We start from the raw sequence: 19,720 nt of genomic DNA, 5'->3' as shown, positions 1-19,720 counted from the left end.
CCCTACATTGGCTGTGCCGACCCTTACTTAGCCTACCTATCCGGCCTGGACTGCAACCCTCCTATTTACTACCGTTGCCGTCCACCTCACCCTGCCCTAATCTATTCGTCTCTTCTTCCCCTTTGCCTTCTTCGCCTCTCTTTGGCCGGTCGTTGCTTCCCCGGCCTCTCTTTCTCTCCATCTCCCTCTCTCGCTACCGCTATAACCAACCCGAAACGGCTCCTGCGTGAACAGCGGTAACAGCCCCCTATCCACTTCTCACCCTTTCGACTTGCTCCCTTTTGCTTCTCTATGGCGCTGTAAGACGCGATCGTACAAGGAGGCGGGCTGCATCTTTCATTCCGACCGGACAATGTTTTCCTCCCTGCTGCGACCCAAGCAGAGCAATCGCAGCCGTCGTGTCGACCGTTTCCATGATAGGCAATCACCTTCCCCCGGCCCGGCCTATCGCCACTACGTTGGCGAACCCCCGAGACGCGCCACAGGAGACTTTACCGAGGGGGAAGATGACCAAGAGGAGGAGGACGAGGAGGACGATGGCTCAGGCCACTCTGGGGACGACAACGAACATGTAGACGACGAGGACCTTAGCCGCCGCTCTATGCCCGTTCTTCCTCTCTTCTCGTCAACATACCTTGGTACGCTCAGCCCATCTAGCCTCCTATGGCTGCGCCCATTCTCCTGTAGGCAAAAGCTGACACCGGTTTCTAGACTCCCTGCCCATATACAGCATTACCCACGCGATTCGCGTCATCGTCCAGGCCCGAACCGAAACGACGTTAACATGGGACCAAATACGCTCCCCCCAGGTATCCCAGTTCCTGGTCAAGCCCATGCAGCAGCAGATCAGGACTCAGCAGTTCAACCGCGCCACCCTGTACTGTCTGATGGCCAACTGTCTGCAGTTCAACAAAGAGGGCCATATGTACCCAGGCAATGCTGGTACCAGTTATACGAGGGCTTTGGTCTGCGAACTCCTCGCTCTCAAGCTCCTCAAGGAATACAATACCCGCGAGCTCATCGACGCCCTCTCGTACGACTTCTACCCCCTCCAGGGGCTTCCCGGCGCCCAGCCTGCCAGCACTCCCAAGGCAGACCCGAGAAACAAGGCGCGCCTCACCGCGTCACGAACCTCTACACTCGAAGTCGCCATCCGCGCCTCCGCCAAGCACTTCTTGGCCCATCCTTTGGTCGTGCAACAGCTCGAGGCTATCTGGAACGGCGCCATTAGCTTTTATTCGTCCGCAGACAGCCTGCACCGCGAGCCACCTCCTTCGCCTACTGGCATCAGACCCGATGCGAGAACGCCACTGTTAGGCGGGCACAACCAGAAGGAGGGGCAGCAGCAGTCGGCTCCTGGGCGGCGGAGTGTCATTCTTTATGATCCTCGCCAGGCCTCTCTGTTCAAGCTGTCGCGTCTCCGTGTGCCACGATATAGGTTCTTTCTCTCGACCATGTCGCTACTTGTCCTCATCGGCCTGTTCCTTGCGGTTCTTTCTCAACGCTCGGCCCGCATTAGCTCGCTGGAATTGATATTTTGGTTTTGGAGTGCCGGGTTCATGCTGGATGAGCTGGTCGGATTCAACGAACAGGGTTTCTCGCTCTACATCATGAGCTTTTGGAACGCTTTCGATCTGGGGATCCTGCTGTTGTTGATCGTCTACTACTTCATGCGCGTCTACGGGGTATTCCTCGTAGACGCAAAGCACTGGAATGACTCTGCTTACGATGTTCTCGCGGCGAATGCCATCCTGCTGCTTCCCCGTATCTTCAGTGTGCTGGATCATTACCAGTACTTCTCTCAGCTGCTCATCGCCTTCCGCTTGATGGCGGTTGACCTCGCAGCCGTTTGCATCCTGATTCTTATCTGCTGCAGTGGTTTCTTTGTTTTCTTCACTCTTGCTGATACCAACAATGATGCGGGCGACATCGCCTTCAGGATCTTCCAGATCTTGATGGGCTTTACTCCAGCTGCTTGGGAGGTTTGGCCAGGGTACAACTGGCTCGAGAGGGGTCTGATGGCCTTTTTCTTGATCCTTTGTCACTTCGTCATCGTGTAGGCCTGTCTCGTCTCCTGAAACAGCCGTCTTTTGCTGACCAACGCAGCACCATCCTCATCACGGTCTTGACAAATTCCTTCATGAAGATTGCCTCCAATGCTAGGGAGGAACATCAGTAAGTTTGATCCCGAATTTCCCTGCAATCACTCTGCTCACATAACCAGGTTTCTCTTTGCCATCAATACCATCTCCATGGTCAAGAACGATGCTCTTTTCTCATATGTTGCGCCGGGAAACATCTTCGCGTGGCTCCTCATGCCCATGCGATATTGCATGCCCCTGAAACAGTTTGTAAAGCTGAACAGGACCATCATCAAAGTGACACATTTCCCTCTTCTGTTCTGCATCTTTTTGTACGAGAAGTACTGGCTCGCTCCGTCCATGTACGAGCCTACGGATCTAGTCGAAAATCATCACCACCACGGACGGGATAGGACCATCTCCTTCGCAGACCCGGCGAGCCGGCCTGCTTTGTTCAGCCCCAACATCCGGGTCCGCGAAGAATCCGTCGCTGGGTACCAGAAGGATCATGCTCTTGAAGAGGTCTTCCGGCGCGGCCCCGGTTTTGCTACTCTGCGCAATCAGCGGCGCAACGAGAGGAAGAAAACCCAGCACGCGGTCCGGAACTGGATGGATCGGAACGACGAAGCCAGCGCTTCTCCGCAACTCTCCCAGTGGCCAACTTTGGATGGCAGCCAGGGCGTTCGACCGGATTGGCTTAGGAGGCTGAGTCTGTCCAGGGAGCTTAGGACGCGCCGGTCACGTCAGATGTCAGATGTCAGATCAGCGGCTAGCGACCCAGCAGATCTTATCTCGCAGCCTGCTATCGGGTCTTTCTTCAGGGGTATAGCCGCGGCCACCACAGCCAAAGATGAGGAGAACCAGCAAACGGACGCCGACGGGGATGACGAGCTCGTCACAAACGACGAGGAAGAGGAAGAAGACATCGCGACGAATGCAGACGACAGCCGTCATGGCCCAGTCATCCACCAAACCTCGATTGACGACTACTTCAACACGACGCCTTCGACGAAGCGATTCGTTCCACCCACATCATCGTCATTGGGCTCAAGTGGAAGACCGTCCGTGTCGGCAACTCCTCGATCTGCGCGTCGTGTACCACACAGCCGGACGATGTCAACCAACACCATCCTATACGCACCGCAGGAGCTGCGACGGCCGCCCAGCTCGTCGACTCATTCGCCCGATCCGCCGCCGACCCGTGCACGTGTGCAGAATGGGCGTCCTGCGGTAGTTGAGCCAGCTGTGGCTAGTGGCCACCGCTCGCCGCGCCGGCAGACTTACGTGGCAACCACAAAGCCCCGTCCCATCATGCCGCCTCGAGACGCGGCGCAGACGGCGCCAAACCGCGCTGGTCTGGTAAGCGTCGACCAGCGACCCCGCCCAAATCCTCTTAGACGGCTGTCTTCGGTTGATCTGAGCGTCTTATCGGATAACATCGTACCCGACGATCCGAATGGGGGTGGGATATCTTCAAGTTTCCAAACACAGATGGCTATGGCTTTGATGAAGGATGCACGACTGGGTGGGGCAGGACGAGGCACGGATTCCGGGGACAGCAATCGAATGAGCAAGCTTGTCTTGGCACGGATGAAGACCCTGGAAGAGAGTTTTGCAGACGTTGCCAAGGAGCTGCGCGAGCTCAAGACCACGTCAAGCTCGACTGCTCCCACCACAAGGCGCAACTCCTCGGGCGAAGAGCTGCAGAAGATGACAAGCCTGATGAGCGCAGAGGCCACACGGCACAAAGACGGCGGCAGTGAGAGACCCAAGTTGGGGGGGAGAAGGACGACGGGCAAGCGCCCGGCGAGCCGTAAGAGCCTGTTGGACCCCAAGTCGGAAAGGGCAAGGGGCAAGGGCAAGGAGCCGGCGCTCTCTTCGGGCGACGATTCCGACAGTGAGAGCATGTCGCCGATTAAACGGAGCTCGATGTAAAAGGGGAGACGCGTTTTGATTTGCTGGGCATTTTTTTCCGGCGCGCTATACCTCGGTCATGGCTTGGTTCAGTGCATCGCATCGTGGGGCGTTTGGATCCAGGCGGGGTTACGCCTGGAGCATTGTTCTTTTATGCGTTGTTCTTGTGTTTTTTTATGAAGCATGCCGCACATACATCGTGAGCTGGCCGCGATTGGCATTTGGACATGTAGACGGGAGTGAGTAATGACACTGGGAGTGAGTAATGACACTTTGGGAGTGCGTTTAGTTTAGATGCTTATAAAATCCGAATGAATTGACCTGTGGTTATCATCGCCTACATGCCCCCCCTCCCGGGAGTCTCCTGGTTTTCTAGCTACTCGAAAATACTCAAAAAGAGGCACGTCTCTTCATGCCCCATCCGTCCTCTGCGAGTGGGCGCCCTCAAATCGTCGCGTGGGTTCGCTGCGTATTGCCCCCGTGCCCGTGTACATCACCACTTCGTGTTACCTGCACCGGACCACTTACGTCCCGTAGCCGCTGGGTCATTTTTATAGCATATTGTGTCTGCTGGTCGAGGAAAGTGCGGTTCTGGACTGCTGGCGGAGGGTCGTGGACGGAAGGGCGTCCGGCCGCCCGTACTGCTTCTCTCTGGGTCGCCCCCCCCCCCCCTTCTCTTTTTTTTTTTCTTTTCTCCTCTTTCGGTTCAAGTTTGTTTGGTGGTCAGACTTAGATGCCGCCCCCGCTCCGGTCGACGCTCACATAGTATGGGTTGCTGGAACACTGGTTCTGCTCGTTCGTCCTCCTCGAGATGGCGGTGTAGCGGAAGCTGGCGGCGACGGCCGTGACGGCCACGGTCGTGAGGATGAGGCCCTGGCGGTGGCGGCTGCTGTTTGTCAATGACCGGAGCGCTCTGTAAAAGGGAGAGCGCCAGGATCGGTTCGGGGCGATGGATTGCCGAAGGGGTTCTGGTAATGTTGCGCGGCCAAGGGAGGAAGAAGGGGGGGTAACGTACATCGCGTGGGGGACGTGGATGCGGGGGAAGGCGACGATGGGCGCTTTTGGTGTCCTTGACGGCATGATGGAGGACGGTATTTTGAGTGTTTATTGAGTAGGTATATAGATTTAGGGTTATCTGCGGTGTTCTACGATGGAAACAGGTGAAATTCCGTGGGAAATAGTATAACTGGACAAGCTTGAGGATGAGGGGAGGGGGATCAGTTAAGTAGGTGTAGGTAGACGCTCGACGTCCTCGGCGCGTTCCATGGTAGTCCTAGTCTCTCCCCAGATTCTCGGGGGTGTGGAGGGGCAAACATCTCGTTTCTGTTGGGGAATGACGAGGAAGAGGTCTCTTAGCTTTCGGACTAGTACCTAGGTGGTAGCAATCTGGATCGGACGATTTGCATCATGACCTACCTAGCTCTATTCAACTTGGGTTCGGCCTACCGTTGCACTATCATGACTAACACGATGAGTAGCCCATATAAACTGTGAGGTGAGGCAAGGGATACCCTGGTGAAACTCAAACATGAGGAATAAGAGCGGACGATTGCCGGGCCAAGGGTGTTTTCTTTTCGGGGGTAGAAGTAAACTACAAGTAGAATGCAAGTAAAAGCATGGCAGTGGAGGAGGGTCTGGAATGCGGGCATGGTGACGCGGTACTGAGCTACGGTGGATGGAATTAGCGGATTGTTTGAAGTAGTGTCGGCTCGCCTGGGAATGAACACGTGTTGGGGTTGTACATTGTTTTGCCGTGGGCTCATGGGCTGATGGTGGGCTGACCGGACTGGAAGATGATTGGGGAAGGAGTGCATGCATGCAATGCTTCAAGGGTGGACGAGGGGGAGAAGGCGCAGGCTGACGAGGACAGTAAAGATGGGGATGTTGATATTGGCTAGAGGTGGGGCCAGTGCATGCAAGTGGTATGCAGGCGAGCTGGAGAGCCAGCTCATGTGCCACTAAACTAACAATACGGATATGTTGGTTGGAATTGGGCGACGTTTCAGCTGGCAGGAAGCAAGGGAGAGAGCTCTGGATATCGGGACGAGAAGAACCAAGGTTGGGAGCTTGGACTCGACGACATGCGGGGGAGCTACGATACGTAGGGGGCCCGGGCTTACAGAGTGAGTACCTACTACCTAGGTACCTAGTTTGCTAACCTAAATTTCAATGGTATCTTGGGTCGGCAAGGTAAATTTGCTGGGGGTATTTGCGCTACCGGCATATTTTCCATGTTCAAAACAAAAACGGTTGGTCTCTGAGGGGTTTTTTTTCTCTCGATTTTTATTTTGTTTTTTTATTTTTGCAGAGGATTCGTTTTGTTTGAACCGCAGAGGAAACCAGCCTGTGCTTTCCCTTGATGGTGGATATATGCATGCATGCATCAGAACAGCAGGGACCTTCCCGCAGGACATGCGTTTCTGGGGAATGGCTTCCTAAACAGCCCGACGGTCAGATCGGTTGTGTCAGGGCCGAACAATTTCCTGTTCCATGACTGTGCCTATATCCTGAATGAAGTGCAATATGGATCAGGCACGATGAACATGTCCATTAGCCGACACTACCTACCTAGGTTACCTTGCCTCGAACTCTTATCGCGATGCGGTCGACTGCAGTGGGGCCGAGCCTTTCAACAGAGCCCGAACGGGACGGAGTCGGTGCTGGCGCCGGGCTTCGGCTTCCCTAACCGCCACGTCTCTGAGGAGCATCGCCTGCTAACTCCATATACCTACCTAGGTATATAGCCAAGTTAGATTAAGGCATGGAGACAGCAATTCATGACAGCAGCGCTCCTTTCTGCTGCCGACATTGCGCAAGCTATGGAAGAGCCGAACTGGTCTCGTTCTCGAAGCGGGTTTTGTAGGCGCCCTTTGCTGACTCTTGTCCCAGTCCACCCAATGATTGAAGACGGACCGGTTCGCATGTGGGTGGGGTACCCGCTGATCCACTATTTGCTTTCCGAGCGGGTGGTCTGGCACGTAGGCAGCAGCGAGGGCCTGAACATTTGTACCGTAACATATCGATTTATCTGCTATTCCAACTACGAGCCTGGGGCCAAATACACGAAAGCCGACTTGTTCTGGACAAGATCGGCTTTCATAGACCACCCAATCCTCGGCCGCACATACTGGCTGGCTTTTTGGCCTCACTTCTCGGACCCGTGACAAATACAAGACGGATAAGACGACATGCCGTCTTTCGGCATTCGCTCAGTGCACTGCCAGGCTGCTTCAGATGTCATGTTGCCAACAAAGACAGCTTGGCCACTCGGCTCAAGGTGAGATTGGTGTGACTGCAAATGCCTCTGGCGGCAAAGGCTCCGTCGGGTGGCCTAGCTGCGACGGCCACAGATGAATCAGAACACCTGCCATCCCTTGAGGCAGCTGGTAAGCTGCAGGTCACGGGCTGTCTTCCAACCGCATTCCTGTCCACCGTCCACTGAGCATTGCATTTTACGCCCAGCTAACATGCCACATCAGTTGCCTTCGTCTCTCAGTACTCGGGCTTCAGATAAGCTAACTTCCCCTCTCCATTAAAAGCTTCACACCTCGTTTCTTGGCTTCTTATCCCGTCGCATTTCCATATACTTCAGGGTGTATTCGCATCGCTTTTCTGTATGATCAATTGCGCAACAGGGCGAGCTACACCTCATTCTGCCATTCTCACTGCCACCTTTCTCACAGTTTGGACATTTTGAATAGCGGCCTTGACACGCCGACACACAGGTTCCTGGTGGGGTCTGGGCAGTTCCTAATTGACATCTGACTCCTCGAGGCTTTGCTGCCTAGGAAGGCTTCGCCACCCTCTGATCACCACCACGTTCGTCTTTCGGTACCCGACTCGCAACCTGATATATCTGCCAGTGAGAGCTCATATGCGACAATTCTGGTCTTGACAACGCCACTCTCGGTCCAAGTCCTACCAGCCGCCCCGAATTCTCACTTTGCTCGCCTACATCTTCGCCCACACGTTGACCACCATAGCTGTGTCTGGCCTTCATCTTCAGAGGCAACCGAGCTGGAAGGCTCTCGAAATACCATCATCTCACAGCGGGCTCCGTAGCATCGCACACTCCGCCATCAAATCATGGACACTCAAGAACAGAGCATGACAAATCTTCTACTGCGGTTGGAAGAGACTTCAGAGGACGAGCCTGCTTCTGAGCAACACTACTCCACACCGACAGGAGGAAACAGCCTCGAAAACACTGATATCACTGAGCCCGCCGTTCTTATGCTGGCAATGGAAGACACCGTGTACCCAGATTTGCAGACTCCCCGGCACGACATGACGTACAACGAGGAACGCCACTACTCCCAGTTTATCCTACACGACATCCAGAGCGAACTCTACGAAGGAGACACACTGGTGTTCGTTGACTTCCCTACTCACTCTGAACCATCAGCTGGGGTCGACTGCTACTTGTATGCTTGGAACTCGGTTCACTTTCGTATGCACTCTCAGAAGCTCCTGGACACCGGCTCCTCAAAATTCTCCGAGATGCTTAACCCGACGTACCAGTTCCGTGTGCAGCGTCGACGGAAGCTTGTCGACAAACTCCCCGAGGGTATCAAGTATGTTCTGGATCTCACTCCCCCCTCCGAGGGTGACGAACTCGTTTTCCAAATGACAGAGGCATCGTTGACCCCGGGCATTATCAAATGGTGGACCGCTCACGACAAGTACGGTATCGACGCCTATGTTGTATTCGGTCACGACGATGTTTGTTCTTGCTGGAGAGAAGTGACTCCCAAACCGGTTGAAGATCCCGAAATTGCCGATGGGAAGAATTCAGCAACCGACGCTGACCGTAACCAAAAGCAAAAGACGGATCTTGCCGCTTACGACATCTTCGGACTGAATCCCGACCCGGACAAAGGCACCGAACAGGCCGATTCGCAGAACTTCCAACTCGACATTAAGCCACATTATACGAGGCCCAAACAGGCATCGAATACCGGTCTAGCCGCCAAGGTATTGAAGAAGAAGTCCGAGGGCGACTTCACCTCCGAGCTGGGCCCTACCTACCGCCAGATACCGGACTACTGCCCGGTCCGCCATCGCGTAGACATCCTCCGACTCATGTGTCTCATCGCGGGCAAACGGGTCATTGTCGATTCTGCGCCTCTGGTATGGACCCTGGTGGCTGTAGCGAAGATTCTCGATTGCACGAGCGTGCTTGTGAGTACACTTGTCTCCCCTATGCTCCTGACAGCAGCGTCCGTATTGACGCCACTTCCAGCGCGACCCCGTTCTACAGTGGATCATGAGCCCCAACAATACGGTCTTCATCGAGGTCTTGCCCGAGGAAAGCCTCCAAATCGGCGTGGCTCTGAAATTGGATCAAATCACGCGCTCGGCCTTTCGGATATTGGTGAACGAACTGGCTCTCGAGGAGGCCGCTAGGCCAAACGGCACACCCAAGGCGGCCGCGTACACTGTCTTTGGTCGCAGGCGTCACGACCCCGGTGATGACCTGAATAACCTCATCCAGCATGCGGCCCGGGCCATGGTAGAGCGCGTGTCGGGGTTGGTCAACAGATTGGTCAGCGAGACGATATTTGATGACATGCAAAATCACGAGTGGCTGCGGTTGCAGAACCTCATCAGCATGCTCTCCAACTACCCCGACGACAAGTTTTTCCAGATGGCCAAATACCACGCGCTCGTTTTGGCCAACTTTTTGCGAAATACATGGAAGAGCATTGTGGTCCACGACTTGCTGCAGAAGCCCCTCGACCCTCTTTTACTGAGAAACGCCGACGACCACCGCGCCACTTACGTGGATGTTCGGCACTTCGACCCCCTTGAGGCCGTGTACCGCCGGTTCAACAATGTGCAAAAAGCTCTGTGCTCGTTCGTGTACGAGGCTGTCGGCGTCCAGTGGTCCAGCATTGCCTGCGTTTTCTCCCTAGGCACTCAGTGTCGCCGCTTTGAAAGTATGGTCAATGTCTTGAGGAGTGCGCTCGAAGGGCTTGTGAGAAATCACCCCGAGTTGGGTCAGGACCCAGCCTGCAGAGGGCTGCTCAATTTGCCACAGACGGTCTTTGATGCCATTAGCGCGAAAACATGTCCCAACACCATCTACGACAGCTCGCGGGCGGCATTCGATTCCGTAGCTTTTGAAGTGTCCATCCATGATTTCCTCGTGCCCTTCCACCAGGAGTGTACCCGTGACGACTTTGAAATCAAGATGGAGGTGACGCCACACCTATTACTCAACCTACACCATAACGAACTGAAGTTCCTACCGCTCTGGGCCGGCGGAAACGATGACGGAACCGGCGGGGTTTTCGAGGACTCCTTGCCGCCTGCCGATTATGGACCGGATGGCCCGGGCCCGGTCTATCACACCGGCGTCACGATCCCCTCGGACGCTTCCAGCACATCAGGCTCGATAAGCAGCGTGCTGGGGCATCTTCGTTTGGAAGGGGGGAGCACCATCGGTCCCAGAAGCATCGACGTACAGGATGGCATCTCGACCGTCTTCAACCCGGCGAGGGTGGTGGCCGATGACCGGTCAATCCGCACGGAGTCGTTCACGGATGGAGAGTCCGAGTACCACAACGCGAGGTACGCCGTGCCCGCCGATGGCCAGTCCATTGCCGACGCGTTCAGCGCCGCGGTCCTCGACGAAGCGCCCGACCAGTCGGATTCCGGTGCCAGCGTCAACTTCGAGGAGAACGACGACACGGACGAGGCCATGACGGAAGTTGGTCCAGACGAGAGCCGCTCCCGGGAGGAGACCCCAGAGTATGTCGTGGCAAGCTCCGAGGCGCGGGGCATGCCCATGCCTGGTGGCGGTCCGTCCTCAACTGCACCCTCGACCGAGGATGCGACATCCTCTTCTCTTTTCGACGACGAAGACGACGACGACGTGGTCATGGTCTAGACAGTTGGAAGAGCAGCGAGGAAGAGGGGCAGCAACGACATGGCGGGCGAATACTGTCTTCCTGGTGTCCCTCCCGGGAGGGGTTCACAATTCACACTGCAGACGGGTATGGGTAACAAGGCCATGGGGATAATAAGAGGACAAGGAAAAAAAGGGGTCGTCCTCGAAGGCACACAGCCAATATCAGGTTGTTGGCAATAAACGAGACCAGACAATCTTCCAAATGTAGCATGTGTTCATCGTGCTGTATCGAGTACAGGGGTGCCGCAAAACTCATCCCTCGTGGACATCATGCACGAGGCCTATGATATCGCACCGTGGTATTCTCCCTCCTTTTCTTTTCTTGTTTTTTTCTTTTTCTTTTTCACTTTGTCCATAATCGTGAAATCCCGCCATCATGTTTTTCCATCTGGCTGCGTATAAACCCACATCTGAGCCTAACCACTGGGCTCAACCCCTGTTCAGCGTGTTGCCCGAACCCTTGGGGTTTGCTTCAACAAACTCATCCCACGCTCTTGCCTTCATCGTCTCCTCATCCGCCTTGTCAAAATCGTCTTCGTTCGGCTCCGGCCGGTGCCAGCTTGCGTCACCGCCACCCTCGATTATGCCTCCCCGCTCACGCTCCACCTCGAGGTACTCGTCAATGCTCATCGTCGGCAGGTTGTGGCCCGGCCGGAACACGTCCGCGGTCATCTGCGCCCGGTTTCCAACGAGTGTGAAGGGCTGCAGGGGCTTGCCGTCCTTGGACAATATCGGACCTCCCCGCTGACCGAACAGGCTTTGCAGCCGGCGCGGGGCCTCGAGACGATCGCTATAGCCGTCCGAGCCACGCTCCGCCGCGCGGCGTCGCTCATCCTCCTCCACGGACGTTGGGGACGGCATCAGGGGCACGGAGGCCTGGGCTAGGACCTCGAGCTCGCGGTTGATGCCTTCCAGGCCCTGGAAGGCCATGTGCGCCGCATACGCAATGTGGGCGAGGTGAAGGTCGCGGACAACCTCGTCATCACCGTCCTCGTTCTGGTACCGCGGGTTCCGGCGCAGCGTGTCAAGCCGCTCGCGGAGGGCGCGTTCGGATTTGAAGTTTGCGATCTTGGCCTCGCGGCGCTTGGCTGGGTCGTTGGTGCCGAAGGTCGTGAAGGTGAGGGGCTCGTCGGTGTAGTGGCTGTAGAGGGTCTTTTGCTGCGGGGAGAGCAGGTCGTAGGAGTCGAGGGCCCCGAGGAAGGTCTCGTAGGACTCGCGGGCGCGTTCGAGGGCGACGCGCCGCTCGATGGGGCGGCGCGAGGGAAGCTTCTGGTGCAGCTCGGCGAGGTGGGCGGTGATGAGGAGGTAGGCGAGGGAGGAGGTGGAGAGGTCCTCTAGGGACTCGTTGGGAGAGAAGAGGGCGGCGCGGGAGACGAGGTCGAGGCAGGTCTCGTACTCGGAGATGGCGTTGCGGAGGTCGTCAAGGAATGTCGGCGAGGAGGCCTCGTACGAGTTCTCGAGGACGAGGCGCTTCTTTTCAGCCGAGGCGAAGACGGACTTGAGAGTTTGGGGTTTGTCTTCGTCGACCATGGCTGCGGCAGTTTGATTTTTGGCGGAGTGCGTGTCGTTCAAAGGGGAAGTGTCCAGGTGGGGAGTATCGTCTGTGAGAGGTGGAGGGGTGAAGGGGGAATGGCGACGTTATGAGCCTCACGCCAGACGGGAGGGGGCGACGTTGTGACTAGCAAATCTCGTGAAAGCTGTAGTGGCGATCAGGGTATCTAAATGTGTTGACGCTTGATTCTTGTGGGGGTTGTACTTTGTCTGTTACCACTACCTGCAGAAGTGAGAGGGACGCTAAACATTTCCTTGGTGGCGATTTGCGCCGCTCGGCAGGATCCTTATCTTATCTAGTTAGGGCGGGGAGCTGTGTTGGATGGAGGTGGGGTGACGACAGGGGTCCAGACCGGCAGAGCTCTATAATGTACGTCGCGGAAATTGACGAGATGACTTCACCCTGGCAATCGTTACCGCTTTCTACCTCGTTACTGCAACTGAGCCCAACTCTCTTCCCATCAGAGTTTACCACTACTTATTGGGCTATATTAGCGTATTTACTTTAAAGTGCTGAATTTTTTTGAGGAGGAAAGTCGGAGTACTTGCTACGTATATCCAATATCTAAGCTCTGAGCTAGCTAGCTAGCTAGCTAGCTATCCTTGAAACTACCGTGCCCAGCATGCCCTGCCCAAAAAGAAAACAAAAAAGAAAAAAAGCAGTCGGCGAGGCCGCTCGTCTTGCCTTACTGAAGAAGCTGTCTTAGGTAGTTGAGAGAACAAGACATATGTGGTGCAAATAGTCAGTGAAGCCTCTTCACGAAGAACCTAAAGCCAACTCGGCATTCACTGGGATCCCTCTTCTTCGGCTCCTTACCTATGTATCGCGATCATTCTGTGTCTGAATATATCTTTAAATTCGACTCGTGGGAGATTCATTCTTGCCGGAATGTCACATTTGTGGTCTGATGATTAAAATGCCAAAGGAGACAAGACTTTGGGACAGTGTTTTTGGGGCAGGAGACCCCGGCACCTTCACTGTTTGGATGTTCCTGTTTGCTCCTGCTGCGCGGCTTCCCGTTACCATTGTCGTATTCATATCCATATCGATAGAAGGCACGTTTGGAACCTTCTGCGTACTGGCGACCTGCATTTCCACTCGGTGCCTCTTCTGAACGGATACAAAATCCTTTCTTGCCCTCCCACACTCAGTCCTGTAGTGCCACTCATTTTCTTCGGTGCATCTATGGCCACAATCTAGGATATAGAGAGGAATATTCTCTCCCAGAAAGAGGGTATTCCTTCACCTGTACCTCCTCCATTTGCCTCCGCACCTGTTTATTACCCCCCCCCCCCCCCCCCCCCCCCCCCCTTCGTTCCTTCCCACACTCCAAGAGCTCGCTACAGTTCTTTTCTAACGCATGTTAATTCACCATCACAGATCAATTGGCTTCAGTCCGAATACTAAACTCCTTAACGTTCTTCCTCGTTCATCTCCCTTGTATGGGCCTCAACTCATACCCCTCTCTTGGACATAGAGCCTCAAATTCCACAAGATACCATTTAAGCATAGGTACTCAGTCCCATGCATTAAACGGTGGCCGGTACACAAACTATTCTTCCAGATATGGAGGCTTTCAAGGTCCAGAGCGTCGACAACTCATTCTCTACGCCTACTTATCTCGTTGATTTGGAGGTAAGCTCAAGCCCGCGTCCTTTGGAACACTCGATGCCCTCAAAGCCTCCTACAGAGGATGTGATAACCTCAAACATGGAGGAATTTTCTCCGGTGTCCCTCTTGGTGGCTTCCCCGCGCCAGAACCCGGTTTCCGACGCCAACTTCGAAAACCAGGACGAAGACGGAGAGGATCGCGGTTTTATTGAAGACGAAGACGAAGACGAATACCTCCGCTGGAGTTTGAATCCAGAGCGGCCTCGCAAAATATCAGAGAAAAAGCGTCGTGATCATGCAAAGTTCCAATCTTGGATCGAGTCGAACCAAGACAAGGTGCTGGAAGCAGGCCCTGATGCGTCTAAGGAGCCGAACCTCGGATCCGTAGCGCACCTACTGAAGCAGGAGAACGAAAGATTCAGAATCATCCAGACTCCGCGTGAGTATCAAATCGAGCTCTTTGAGAGAGCCAAGAGTAAAAACACCATCGTGGTCTTGGATACGGGATCTGGAAAGACCCTGATTGCTGCTTTGCTGCTTCGTCACATCCTCGAGAAGGAGATTGAAGACCGCGCCACTGGACAACAAAAACGAATTGCCTTCTTTCTAGTGAGTAACTCGGTCCCACTTTGATAACGCTCAACCAACGGTCCATACAGGTAGACAAGGTATCTCTTGTATTCCAGCAGCATGCTGTTCTCGAATGTAACTTGGAGCACCCAGTCGCTCGCTTCTGCGGTGACATGGTCGACGAGATGTGGTCCCGTGAGTTTTGGGCTCAGAAATTCGAAGAAAATATGGTCATCGTCTGCACCGCGGCCATATTACAGAAATGCTTGACACACTCATACATCCGCATGGAGCAGATCAACCTCCTCATCTTCGACGAAGCTCATCATACCAAGAAGAACCACCCTTACGCTCGTATCATCAAGGATTTCTACATAAAGGAGCCTGATGCAAACAAGCGACCGAGGATCCTCGGTATGACGGCCTCTCCCGTCGACGCTCAGACGGACATCAAGATTGCTATCGCTCAGCTTGAGTGCCTTCTTCATAGCGAGATCGCAACAGTGTCCGAGGAGTCACTCTCTAGGGATTCACATGTTCGAAAGATTACGGAAAAGGAAATCCATTACAGCAGTCTCCCCATGCCTTACGAGACAGAGCTATACCAGAAGATCAACGCCCTCGTGGGTCGTAACCAGCACTTCAGCAAAGAGCTATGTTTTGCAAAGGCCGCAACATCTTCCCTTGGCCCTTGGGCGGCGGATCGTTTCTGGCAGCTTTTCCTGACAGATGAGGCAATTGTCAGGCTGACACAAAGAACCGAAATGAGCTATTCTGGCCTTGGCTCCGCCGACAGAGAGACCGCGGCAGTTCAGAAGCTTCGAGATGTTGTCCGGACTCATGAATTCAAGCCCGCCACGCCGACTCTGGACCAAGTGTCGATGAAGGTCCTGCGACTGTGGGAAGAGCTCAGACCCCGCTTCACAAGTGAACCGAAATACCGTTGCATTGTCTTCGTGGAAATGAGGCTCACAGCCGTACTGCTTGCGGATCTTTTCAAGCAGAACCACATCAAACTCTCGTATCTCAACCCGGCAGTACTTGTCGGCAGCCAATCAGATACGGGACTTGCGAACATGTCATTCAAGCAGCAAGTCTTGACAATTCACAGGTTCAGGCATGCAGAGGTCAATTGTCTGTTCGCCACTCAGGTTGCTGAAGAAGGGCTTGATATACCCGACTGCAACCTCATCATGCGATTTGATCTTTACAAGTCGGTGATACAGTACATACAATCAAAGGGGCGCGCGAGACGACAGGACTCAGAGTACATTTCATTTATCGAGGGTGGCAATGGAAGACAAGCCCGCATGGTGTTGCAAGCTACGTATGATCAGAGCGTATTGCGCCGCTTCTGCAATGCTCTGCCCGAGGACAAAAAGATCATGGGGTTTGACGTCAAGGCCAGCATTCTCAAGGGAGACTTGCACTACAAATCCTATCTCATTAAGTCCACCGGTGCTGTGCTGACATGGACCTCTAGCCTCGAGGTGCTAGCAAACTTCGCCGCTTCCTTGCGCCAGTCCAACGATGAGGTATGCGCCCCGGAGTACGTGGTCATCAACCAGGGACAGACTTTCGTTGCAGAGGTCCAATTGCCGGAAAGGTCTCCCATCATGCATGTTGCAGGATTCCCACAAAGTAATAAGCAGGCTGCCCGCTGTTCTGCCGCATTCGAGATGTGCAAGGAACTGATCAAGAAGAAATATATCGATCACAACCTACAACCAGTCTTCACCAAGAAGCTTCCTGCTATGCGAAATGCTCGTCTCGCGGTCAGTTCAAATAAGAGGGCCGAGTACAAAATGAGAACCAAGCCAGACATCTGGTTTCGCCTTGGTCCCTTCAGCCACCTCTACGTCAATATACTGGTTCTCGCAACACCTGATGCTGTGGGAAGAAACTCAAAGCCGCTGCTACTCCTCACCAGAGAAAAGCTACCCGATCTTCCGGCCATACCTCTGTTCTTTGGAAACGATCAGCAGTCGGAGGCTTTCGTCGTCGCCCTTCCGGCGCCCATCCAAGTCTCGGAAACCGATTCAGAGCTCTTGAAGTCTTTTACCTTCCGCATCTTCAAAGATATGTTCAGTAAGGAGTACGAGGCACCGATTCAAAATATTCCTTACTTCCTCGCCCCAACCCGGCGTCACCATTCTGAAGACCTAGCGCGAGCAGACGCTGCGACCTTGATTGACTGGGTCCATCTTCGGGAGACGAAAGACAGAGAATATCTAGAATGGGACGATAATGCCGCAGAAGAATTCTTCCAGGATAAACTGGTCATAGATCCTTATGCAGGGTCTCGCAAGTTTTACCTACGAGGAGTTCGTAAGGACATGAAGCCAACGGACCCAGTTCCAGAGGGCGCGCCTGATCCTGGCCACAGGCCCTGGCGTGATCCGGCGGTGGAGAAGAACATCAAGGAGTACAGCGTGAGTATGTGGATGAAATCTCGAGCGAAAAGGACGTGGAGAGATACCCAGCCTGTCGTTGAGGCAGAAGTGGTATCACTAAGACGAAACCTTCTTGACGACTTTGTGGAGGTCACCACTGAGGAGTCGAAGATCTGCTACATTATCTTAGAGCCCCTGAGGGTGTCAACTGTAAGTTGGGTATATCTCGAACGATATCTTGCAGGGCTAACGTTTGCAGCTCCCCATAGAGACTGTTGTCATGGCCTTTACATTTCCTGCCATCATTCACCGCATTGATGCGGTCTTGATTGCCCTGGATGCGTGTAAGTTTCTGGATCTCGACATCCGACCTGACCTGGCCCTCGAGGCGGTCACGAAAGACTCAGACAACAGCGATGAGCACGGCAAGAACAAGATCAACTTTCAGGGAGGAATGGGAAAGAACTACGAGCAGCTGGAGTTCCTCGGCGACTGCTTCCTGAAGATGGCTACGACTATCGCCCTCTTCACTCAAAACCCAGAGGACAACGAATTTGCATACCACGTCGAGCGTATGCTCTTGATATGCAACCAAAACCTCTTCAACAAGGCCGTAGACCGGAGCTTACCAGAGTATGTGCGCTCGAAGTCGTTCGATCGCCGTAGCTGGTATCCATCAGGACTACGCCTTATCCGAGGCAAGGAGGGTTCGCTGAACCATCGGCACGCCCTTGCAGACAAGTCCATTGCCGACGTTTGCGAAGCTCTCATCGGCGCAGCGTACTTGTCCTATGCTGAAACAAACAACTTCGACATGGCGATCCGGGCAGTCACCGCTATGGTCAAGAACAAGAATCACCTCATGACCTCGTGGGGAGATTACTACACCGCCTACACCCCTTCCGCGTGGCAATCTGGACACTCGACCGCCATGCAGAAGGAACTGGCGCGTCAGATCAAGGAGAATTTGGGGTACGAGTTCAAGTACCCCGCGCTCCTCCGGAGTGCATTCAAGCATCCGTCGTATCCCCGGGCCTACGAGGATCTGCCCAACTACCAGCGTCTAGAGTTCCTAGGCGATGCCTTGCTTGACATGGTCTGCGTGGATTTTCTCTTCAAAAAGTTCCCCGACGCCGACCCTCAATGGCTCACGGAGCACAAGACGGCCATGGTCAGCAATCAGTTTCTGGCCTGTCTTTGCGTCCAGCTGGGCCTTCACAAGCACGTCCTGTCCGGCCACGCGTCTCTCCTGAACCAGACCCAGGACTTTGTCGGCGTGCTCGAGTGCGCAAAGCAAGACGCGGCGGCTGACGGAACATTCTCGCAGTGTTACTGGATACATGTCAAGCAGGCGCCCAAGTTTCTCTCCGACGTTGTAGAGGCCTACATCGGCGCCCTTTTTGTCGACTCAGGCTACGACTACGGCCAAGTTCGCGGCTTTTTCGACGCGCACATCCGCCCCTTTTTCACGGACATGGCGCTCTATGACTCCTTCGCCAGCCGCCATCCCGTCACGAACCTCACCCGTATTCTGCAAGACGACCTCGGATGCCAGGAGTGGCGCTTGATGGTGAGTGAAGTTGCGCCGAGCGTGGAAGAGGGCGGAGCTGCCGCCATTACTGGATCCCACGTCCTCTGTGGCGTCATACTACACGGGCAAATTCACTTCCATGCGGCCGCAGCCAGTGGTCGATATGCCAAGGTTGCGGCTGCGAAGAGAGCGGTCGAGAAACTGGAGAATATGGACGTAGGAGCCTTCAGGAAGGAGTATGGGTGCGACTGCGATGCTCAGGGGGGCGAGAATACCATTGGGGATCATGGCACCGCCGTCTGAAGGAGCGGTCGGATGCTGGGCACATGAGGAGCTTCTAGTGGGAAGGAGGGAGATGGGAGGTGCCGGGATCGGGAATGCATGACTTCGGCGGATCAAGGCCGCTCGCTCACTTAGCATCGGCGGTAATGTAGTTCGGCACCGAGACCAGGCAAGGCACATGGCACTAAACTAGGAAACTCGACATGTTATCGTGAGTATGGCGCATCGGTTGCTCCCCGCTTCTGCGCATTGACTGCCTGCCGCCGACGCACATGACACGTGTAGATCACCGAAAGAGAGAGGCTCTCGGAAAGAATAAGTGGTTGCGGAAACAGTCAAGCCCAAGTTGGTTCGGCTTTGAAAAGAGACTAGGTGGATGAAATATCCTAATCGCCAAAGTCCTCCTCTCGCTCGTCTGTACCTCAACTGCCTGCCTGTGTGCTTTTCCCTCATTCTCAAGCTCAAGCTCCCGATCGTAATCATTCCACCCCGTGCTTCGTGGTCATCTCCCAAAGTCCTACAGCGCACAACAAAAAAAGTGTCGCTGTCAAAGCGCAGAAAATCCTAAACGTGAGAATAAAATAAAAAAGAGCAACCCATCTATGGAAAAACATGAAATTAAAGACCCGTGTTGAACTCCTCTGGTGTTTATTTGCAATATGTGGTTTTCCTGGACTTCTTCCTTTTTTTTCCGTTGGGGAAAAAAAATTAATAGTCCGTTTGTGGGGTATCGTTGAGATAGATGCAGTTGCTCCTTTGCTTGCCCATCCTTTTCCTCTTCGCCGCCTTTTTGATATGTGGGCAATGTTTGGTTCATCCGACGTCACATTTACCGCTTGTGATGCCGTGGATGAACCCGTGTTGTGTAACAGT

The 19,720-nt window shown here is 54.3% G+C and overlaps 5 protein-coding genes across 5 annotated transcripts; 3 read left to right on the top strand and 2 right to left on the bottom strand.

Annotated features, from left to right (window-relative positions):
* Positions 1-352: 352 nt before the first annotated feature.
* Positions 353-4,016, top strand: GLRG_08368 (integral membrane channel protein; the record flags this gene model as incomplete). Its single annotated transcript, XM_008099053.1, has 4 exons — positions 353-638; positions 712-2,056; positions 2,107-2,175; positions 2,225-4,016. The coding sequence occupies 4 exons, from the start codon at positions 353-355 to the stop codon at positions 4,014-4,016; spliced, it is 3,492 nt and encodes a 1,163-aa protein (XP_008097244.1).
* A 708-nt stretch (positions 4,017-4,724) lies between these two features.
* Positions 4,725-5,075, bottom strand: GLRG_08367 (uncharacterized protein; the record flags this gene model as incomplete). The annotated part of the gene is made up of 2 exons (XM_008099052.1): positions 4,725-4,881; positions 5,011-5,075. 2 exons carry the CDS (start codon positions 5,073-5,075, stop codon positions 4,725-4,727), a joined length of 222 nt encoding a protein of 73 aa, XP_008097243.1.
* Positions 5,076-8,081: 3,006 nt separating this feature from the next.
* GLRG_08366 (uncharacterized protein) lies at positions 8,082-10,887 on the top strand (the record flags this gene model as incomplete). Its single annotated transcript, XM_008099051.1, has 2 exons — positions 8,082-9,176; positions 9,238-10,887. 2 exons carry the CDS (start codon positions 8,082-8,084, stop codon positions 10,885-10,887), a joined length of 2,745 nt encoding a protein of 914 aa, XP_008097242.1.
* Positions 10,888-11,337: 450 nt separating this feature from the next.
* Positions 11,338-12,438, bottom strand: GLRG_08365 (TAP42-like family protein; the record flags this gene model as incomplete). The annotated part of the gene is made up of 1 exon (XM_008099050.1): positions 11,338-12,438. The coding sequence occupies one exon, from the start codon at positions 12,436-12,438 to the stop codon at positions 11,338-11,340; it is 1,101 nt and encodes a 366-aa protein (XP_008097241.1).
* Positions 12,439-14,170: 1,732 nt separating this feature from the next.
* On the top strand, positions 14,171-18,868 carry GLRG_08364 (RNase3 domain-containing protein; the record flags this gene model as incomplete). Its single annotated transcript, XM_008099049.1, has 3 exons — positions 14,171-14,680; positions 14,731-17,244; positions 17,294-18,868. The coding sequence occupies 3 exons, from the start codon at positions 14,171-14,173 to the stop codon at positions 18,866-18,868; spliced, it is 4,599 nt and encodes a 1,532-aa protein (XP_008097240.1).
* Positions 18,869-19,720: the final 852 nt, after the last annotated feature.

This window comes from Colletotrichum graminicola (assembly GCF_000149035.1).
Source record: "Colletotrichum graminicola M1.001 genomic scaffold supercont1.38, whole genome shotgun sequence".
NCBI classification, from domain to species: Eukaryota; Fungi; Ascomycota; class Sordariomycetes; order Glomerellales; family Glomerellaceae; genus Colletotrichum; species Colletotrichum graminicola.
This window is presented reverse-complemented; position numbering and strand designations above follow the sequence as displayed.